This window comes from Physcomitrium patens, chromosome 18 (genome assembly GCF_059467195.1).
Source record: "Physcomitrium patens ecotype Gransden chromosome 18, ASM5946719v1, whole genome shotgun sequence".
NCBI classification, from domain to species: Eukaryota; Viridiplantae; Streptophyta; class Bryopsida; order Funariales; family Funariaceae; genus Physcomitrium; species Physcomitrium patens.
Window position 1 is genome coordinate 8,517,078 of NC_143427.1, and position 7,794 is coordinate 8,524,871.

The window sequence follows — 7,794 nt, forward strand, 5'->3', positions numbered from 1 at the left end:
AGGAAGCATGGGTGCGTGTTCCAATTTGGGCGGGGCTCCGGAACACGCGATGGGGAACCCTCAACGAGATCGTGGGGCCCGAGATCGGAGGCCAATCACGGGCGGCAGGGTCGGGCCGGGTGGGGGGTGAATATGCGTCGTCACCTCTTCACAGTCTCTAGGGGTTGATTTTTGCAGCAGGCCCATGTGTGTGTGTGTAGGGCCGGCTTGACATCGATCTCGCGTTTGCCTGCCCCCCCCCCCCCCCCCCCCCCCCCCGAAGCTCCCCTTTCACCACCGTCGTGGATGGATCCCTCCCCAGGATCCTCCCTCCTCCTTCACTCCTTCTACCTCAACGTCGTCGTTGTCGTCGTGTTTGGATGATGACAGAGGTGGGAACAGTGCGGTCTGTAGAGGCAGATTGACAGCGATTGCGAGGAAGCAAAAATCAGTGGTGAGCAGTGAGAGGGGGCGTTATTTTACCGCAGGCACCGGGAGTGAGTGAGTGAGCAGCGGAGATAGATAGATAGAGAGATAGAGAGAGAGAGGACCCGCAGGGAAAGTGAGTAGTAGTTCATACATCGAGAGGGGGTTGACGGCGAGTAAGTTGTTGGTGGTTAAGTGGGCGGATTGAAGTGAGTCTGCGGAGGGTTGATTGGGTTTTTAAAATTTTTTTCCCTGGTTCAGGCAGTCAGCGAGGAGGTAGGTCGTCTGATAGCTGTTCGTTTCTGTTTTTGCTATTTTTTTTCTCCCCCCTTTTCTTCTTTTGTTGTTATTTTTTAAAGATAAAAATTATGGAGGGACGGTGCTTTATTCTGGAGGAAGCGGACTTTATTCTGGGTTTTGACGGTTAGGGGGTTCCTGAGCTTGGTGAAACGGTGACTTGGGGGGGTTAGTTGACAAAGAGGAGACGTGGTGGGGAATCATCTTTTTATTTGTATAGGAAGGCGGGGCGGGAAGAGAGGGCGAGTGCGGTGGTTTCACCTGGATTGGACAAGTGGGCATTGGCGGCAGCGAGATTTTTTTTTTTGCCTTTTTTTTCTTCTCGGAAGGGGAAGAGCTGAAGTCGCATGCGGGTGTCAAATGTGTTTTATGCGTTGTGTGGGATGGTTGTGGGGTGGAGGGCGGACTGACGCTCCTGCCGCGGGTAGATCAAGGGGCCGAGGTTCTTTTGTGGAGGTCGGATAAGTTTATATCCCTCTTCTGGAAGATTGAGTGGGTCTGAGAGGGGACTAATAAGATGCAGAGAACTGGACACTACGGACTCTCTGACTCGCCACAGTTCCTAGTGGCGAGGGGGCCTCCGCCTCACATGTTTTCCCTTTCTCATGACAATATTTCTCTCTCCCCCCCAGCTGGCCATGCGCATCAAAGCCATCACTCTCACCAGCACCACCTTCCTCATCACTTTGAGTCGCAACATCTCCACTTTGGGGGCCACCAGATACACCCCAGTCTGCAAGCGCTCCAGCAAATTCATCAAACTCAGTCGCCTCATGCATCCCACGTCCACCGTGCGCAGCACTCACAGCATGCACAACATCCCCCGCACCCGCTGGCACAACTCCAGCAGGTGTCACAACAGTCCGCTCCTCACACACCGGCTTCTCATCAGGATGTCTCCCAGCACCAGCTTCAGCAGGTGCATCAACAGCAGCAGCAGGAGGAGCAACACAAGCAGCATCTTAGGGAGCAACAGCAGGCGCAAGAGCAACAACATGCTCAGGAGCAAATGGTGCAGCAGTTAGGTTTGGGTGATCCAGACTCGCCCGATGCTGCCTCTCCAATCGCGAGTCGACCCTCGCCCACGAATTACAGCAAACTCTTAATGTCTGCACAGCAAGATGATGAAGGACTAGAGGAGGATCGTGGGGGTTCTGGAGGGAATCGTTGGCCTAGAGCTGAGACACTTGCGCTTATACAGATCCGGTCTGACTTGGACTCCAGCTTTCGGGATTCTGGCGTGAAGGGTCCATTGTGGGAGGATGTTTCACGGTAAGTTACTAACCTAGATGTAGTGGTGATCGCTTCGACAAATACTAACAGACGGAATCGGTCCTACAACCTAGTGATCGTTGTTGGCCGTCAAGTGAGTTGTCGAGCTATGAACACATGTTATTATACAGAAAATGTCTCTTTTGCAGTTCGCACCTCAGTGGCGAGAGTTAATGCAATGTCTATGAGTGGCTTCTAAGGGCCTGTACCAATTTTTAGGTGTTTTATGCTACTCCCAATAAAACATATGAAACATGTATCGTTCAGGTAACAATTTTTTGGTATCGCAGAAAACTCGCGGAAATGGGATACAACAGAAGTGGGAAGAAATGCAAGGAGAAATTTGAAAACATTCATAAATATTATAAGAAGTCCAAGGATGGCAGGGCTGGTAGACAGGACGGTAAAAGTTACCGTTTTTTCGCTCAACTGGACGCGCTATTTGGTGGTCAACAGACTTCTACGCAAGTAGACACTGATACAGCTGCTGCTGTTCTATTAATAGGAAACGCCCCGCCACTAGGAATATCACCAACAGATCAGGACCTGAATGCCTCTGTCCAGAGGCCATTGGAAATTAGTACAGGTATAACAGTGTCGAGGTCCTCCGGCGATGATAATGATGACGATGACGGACCTGGAAGTGGGTTGCGCGACAATCAACAGATGACGAAGAATAGGAAGAGAAAGCTGATGGAGGATGGAAAGACTGGGACCCACAAGCTGCAATTCTTCGAGACACTGATGAAGAACATGATTGATAAACAGGAGGCCATGCAACGAAAGCTCTTAGAAACAATGGAAAGAATCGAGCAAGATAGGCAAGCGAAACAGGAATCGTGGAGAAGGCAAGAGATGGCTCGATGGCAACGAGAGCACGCACTTCGGGCTCATGAGCACGCTTTAACTACTGCAAGAGATGGTGCATTAATATCTTTCTTGCAGAAGGTAACTGCTCATAATGTGCAGATTCCAAAGTTTAACACTCCACCACAAGTAGTGATTCCACCTACTAGAGAATCAGAAGAGTGAGCACCTTGCAGAGTCTTTTTGTGAAGTTGCGCTGCAGAAGTTGATTGTCGTTGTGCTTTTGCTCGACATTATCAATGACATGAAGTCAAAGGAGAGGGTTGCATCCTGGTGGATATGTCGAACGAACTCGGTTTCTCTGAAAATATATGGCGACGAGTAGGTGTTTGACGTCACCTAAATGAATATTGGTGAGTGGAATCTTCACTGTGGTAACGATTGGTTAAGGTAGACAGGTCGAGATTTGAGTTGTACCCTTCGGCGTTGAAGTTGCTCAAGTAGGGTTGTGCGGATTTTAGAAGACGACGCGTTAAGTTAGCGCGGGCGGCTGCACATGACTCGGCTCTATGAACCCAATTTTCAGCCTGTAATGTCAGACACCCTAACTGGACAGGGACGTTCCATTGGTATGGTCTTCTTTACAACCAAATCATGGTCAGGCGTCATCTAGGAACCTAAGTTTGAAGGAGGTTTAGAAGATGGTCATCTTGCGGTTTGTGCGTTTGGACCGGGATGTCGGCATATTCTTCACGTCGTTGGCGCTCCAATCGTAGTTTCCAAGCTCATGAAGTGGCACTGTAAGTGAATGTTGTGTCTGGGCTAACTTTTTTATTTGTTTAATACCTAGTGATCTGTGTGTTGTTCGAGTAGCGTGCACTGTTACGATTGTTCGAGATCTGTTTTCCTTACCTGTTACGTTGTGTTTCTTTACTGAAAATTTTGGTTCTTTTGCAGGCATTTCTGAACCGTTTTACAGTGGAGTTGAGTTGGTTAATTGAAAGCATTTGGTTAAATCTTGTTGATTGTACAGGAGAATTACATGCAAGGTGTATAGTTGAGAGAATGTAAGATATCAGGTTAGCTTGTAGCATAAACCTTGGGCTTTGATGGAGTGGGGTTAGAATCGCACAAGCAGAAAAAGGAACCGTTGCTTGAATCATGTATTGGAACATTATTGTTACTGCCTGGGGGCGATCTACCGGATTGTTAGAAGCTTAGCCCGTCGGTCTTTGTTACAAATATCAGTTCTGGGGAACTTCTTTGTTGTTTCTTTCCCAGTCAAATTTATAATTTGAGCCAATCATCAAGGTTCAAGATGGCTCAATCTTTACTTGCATGTCTAAATGAGGAATTTTATCCATGTATGTATATATTTATATGTGTATGTTGTGCAAGTAGATTTTTCAATGTTAGTGTTGGTTGCTCGGAGCATGTTATATTCCGTACATTTGTAGTACTTGCGCAAGTCATACAAGGAGATTGGCACCAGGTCATCTTTTGTGCAAAAAGTTTGCAGGCCAATTGTACCTTGTTGACAAAAGATGTTTATGAAGTCAAGGATTCTTGCAAGCGGTGGGAATTGAGGGTTCCAAAAGCACGGAGGATTAGCAAGTAAGTAAGAGAGAAATATATGAATGGCTATTGTTAGCCTACACGTATATTTCTCTATGTCAGAATTTGTGTAGCTGTTTAGTCCCGATCATACATGACCTGAGCCATACATATATTTCTCTCTTGCTATGTTTCAAGTTTATGTAGTTGACTTCAGCTGTTTATGAAAGATCATACTGAATTTACTCCCTTAAAGAATCGTTAGCCTTCGTGTATACACAGTATTGTTGGATGTTAACTTGTTTATAAACCTTGTGATTTTTCTTTTGCTTTCGGATGCTACTGACTTCAACTTAGTAATCACATCGTGAGGCATCAAGTGTATTCTCTATCTAGACAATGCTAAATGCAACGAGGGTTCAATTTTTTACCGCGTCTTACTCTGGCTCAGGTCATGCAGTCCACAGTGACGAGTTCATTCTGAAACGCTGTCGGTAGGCATTATCTTGTAAGAGTCAAGCCGATGAGGGCGATACTCGTGAATAGAAGTCAAATCACTTGGGTGAAATGGCATACAGGAATATTCAGCGTACCCAAAAGGCCGGTATTCGGCAGGTCGATCTTTGGTAATCAATGCAGGAGCCACGCCAATCATTGCATCGCTGGTTGTGTTGCAAAAGTATGCCATAGAGAGACGTTGCTTGGAAGAGTTTGTGACTACACGATGCAACATGCTCTGAAACCGTCCGTTACTCATTGCCTGGTGATTCATTAAAGAAACAACAATTGTCTATTAGATCAGGCTACATGCATCTGCACGCTGTTTTCAAACGTCAGTGTAAAGGTCATTTATCTAATTTTGAGAATTTGAAACTGGAAAGAAATCTTGAGGTTCGGGATACCTTGAGCATATCGCCCACATTGACCACCAGAGAGAACGGCACAGTAGCCACACCAAGCCACTGCCCATTGGTTTGGATTTGCAGCCCTCCCACAGAATCTTGTTGCAGGATGGTCAGCATACATGGGTCGCGATGTGCAATAAGTCCCCACACCTTGTCTGAACATGGGCATGTGGGGTAGAAATTGAACCGCATCGTGCCTCGTTCACCTCCTGTCGGTAGCTGCTTCCTGAAGGTTGTCTGGTAGGCCCAGACCTTCGGCTAGCAAACACAGTAGGCAATGGCTAAGGTCCCCTAGTCCCTTCATGTGCGCGTACTAATCTGCGCTGCGCGGAGGCGAATCACATGCACCACATCTGTCAATTTTCGCTGCTCTTGACGTAGTTCATTGCGGCATCGCGTCCAGAATCATTAGCTGCTCGCAGGTCTGCAGAATCTTAGATTCGGAGATGCATTGATTGGAATATCGATTTGGAATTATGTGGCAATTAAACCGATTCATCGCTTGTGGTCTGATCGTCAAAGGGATCCTCTTAACCAAATGAAAAAATCTCACCGGAATTCTTGAAATTCAGCGTCGACAGGGAATATTCCCAGCAGGACGTTGCGCATCCTTGTTTCGTCCCAGTCAAGCTGCAGCGACTCTGCCCACCAGCGACTAGCTAAGAACACGGGGCTGCCGGGGACGAAGCCACACATGCCCGGCGAGAGCCCGCGCCGTGCCTTCAGCTTGACATCCATAGGGAGGTTGAAGAATCGACACAAATGATTCCTAAGACGCTGGATAAGGTCGGCACAGATGCCGTGGTTGGTCACGAAGAAGAAACCTAAGCTTTCCGCGGCCTGGATCATCTGGCAGAGCAGCAGGTTTCTATTGGGGTTATACAGGTCGATGACTGGAATGCTGCTATTATTTGGGTCGAAGGCGTCGTCAGGGATGTTAATGTGGTCGTCTTCTGGCAGCATGAAGTCCTGCAGGCTGATTTCGCCATCGTGGTATTTTTCCTTGGAGTATTCGGACTTGTCTCCATTGAGTTCCGTGTTATGGCTAGCCAGGTCTGAGCTCTTGACGTCAACGTCATCGGTTGTCGTTGTGTTAGCACTAACAGACGCCATTCGTACATGCCAGGTTTTAAGACTTTCATGAGACCTTCCGATTGCATTTGCTCAGGACAGACCTGTCAGTTCAGCGAAGGATTTGCTGGAGCTTGAAGGTCAAAGTCATTGGAGGTGAAGATAGACAGTGTCGAGAGTTGGCATCAGACAATCGTAGAGAGCTGGTGTGTATAGCAAACAACTTTTTAACATCAACATGAACGTAAGAAGAGATGTAGTCAGCATGATTTCCAGTGGAAAATATCCCCTACATTTAGACAAACTTGAGTGAAGAAATAAAGTTGGGGCGAAATATGACTTTGACTTCTGCACCCTACACTTCTCCTTCGGAGGCAACCCATAACATCAAGTGCTTGAGCAATCTGCCTTCAGATCTGATATAAAATTTCCTAGCCATCGACAGCAGTAGCACCACAGTTCACATCCCAAGAGAGGAGAAAAAAAAGAAAAAGAAAAAAAGAAAAGTACTTTTGTGCATATAGGGCAAAGCATCCATACAGCGGAAGAGCAATATTTCAGGCCTTTAGTGCAGACGAATCCACTTTAATCGGCAGCCAAACGCTACATAATGTACAGAAAATGGATGCATGCGCCTGGTCCAGCAACTCCTTCATGTCCGTAACCTAAGAGATGCGGCATACTTCTATTGCGCTTTCAGGGTGCAGGATATGGTGGTGGTTGAGGTCAATTACTCACAAAGCATGTTCTGGTGACTCCTCGAGCCCAATGACGATACTGTGAACTCGTTGTCACTGAGCTGGCGAGTCGTTTCTCCACAGCGCTAGCACGTGATAGAAGCTGCGAAGACAACCTAATCCATCCTCCTCAGCGAAACTCCCCTTTGTACACACAGTACACAGCCACTGTTGACTGGTTGTATCTCGGGTTTCCCTGAATCTCTTTCACTAACGGTATTTAGTTGAGAGCCCACACTAGCATGTGTCTAAAGGCTGCTCTTGTGAGCACCGGAACCTACTCTCTGCGATGCAGAAACTTTTCAAATGGTCATTGAGAGGTCGTTAGAGATTCTTCGAGAGGGAACGTGCACATCCGTGGTGACGCCCACTTCGGCCACGGTACGAGCTAGCAAGCAGTACTAGATAGAAGCGGGACAGTGGGTGTAAATGCAGATACTTATGAACAGCCTCACACTCTCTATCTCTCTCTCTGTCTCTGTGGGTGTGGTGCTGCTCCACCCACTGGATGCGCGGCGTGATCCCAGCTGGTCTGGCCCCCTTTGGAAGCTTGCTCTGCTTTCAGTCAGTCAACCCATCTGAGCCTGCATCATCATTATGCTTTCGTCCCCTCAGTCTGACTCACGCTTCTCATCACCCACATCCACCGCTTGATTTATAGCTAGATTTCTTTCTTTCTGTTGAGAATGTTTAGAAAGACACAAGAGTAATAGTAAGTCATACACACACACAAGAGTAGTAGTAAG

The 7,794-nt window shown here is 47.4% G+C and overlaps 2 protein-coding genes across 5 annotated transcripts; one reads left to right on the plus strand and one right to left on the minus strand.

Moving 5' to 3' along the window:
* Positions 1-281: 281 nt before the first annotated feature.
* LOC112295327 (trihelix transcription factor GTL1) lies at positions 282-4,120 on the plus strand. Its single transcript, XM_024546738.3, has 3 exons — positions 282-1,974; positions 2,265-3,581; positions 3,739-4,120. Exons 1-2 carry the CDS (start codon positions 1,220-1,222, stop codon positions 3,004-3,006), a joined length of 1,497 nt encoding a protein of 498 aa, XP_024402506.1. The 5' UTR covers positions 282-1,219; the 3' UTR covers positions 3,007-3,581; positions 3,739-4,120.
* A 435-nt stretch (positions 4,121-4,555) lies between these two features.
* Positions 4,556-7,548, minus strand: LOC112295209 (flavanone 3-dioxygenase 2). Of its 4 annotated transcripts, XM_090244217.1 has the most exons (3): positions 7,050-7,537; positions 5,238-6,534; positions 4,556-5,095 (listed from the first exon to the last, which is right to left on the minus strand). In XM_090244217.1, the coding sequence occupies exons 2-3, from the start codon at positions 5,430-5,432 to the stop codon at positions 4,811-4,813; spliced, it is 480 nt and encodes a 159-aa protein (XP_090100343.1). In that variant the 5' UTR covers positions 5,433-6,534; positions 7,050-7,537; the 3' UTR covers positions 4,556-4,810. The 4 variants fall into 4 exon arrangements, with proteins under 4 accessions (XP_090100343.1, XP_090100342.1, XP_090100341.1 ...); XM_090244216.1 differs by lacking the exon at positions 4,556-5,095 and having other exon boundaries at positions 5,428-6,444; positions 7,050-7,548; XM_090244215.1 differs by lacking the exon at positions 4,556-5,095 and having other exon boundaries at positions 5,428-6,514; positions 7,050-7,547.
* Between the last annotated feature and the right edge of the window lie 246 nt (positions 7,549-7,794).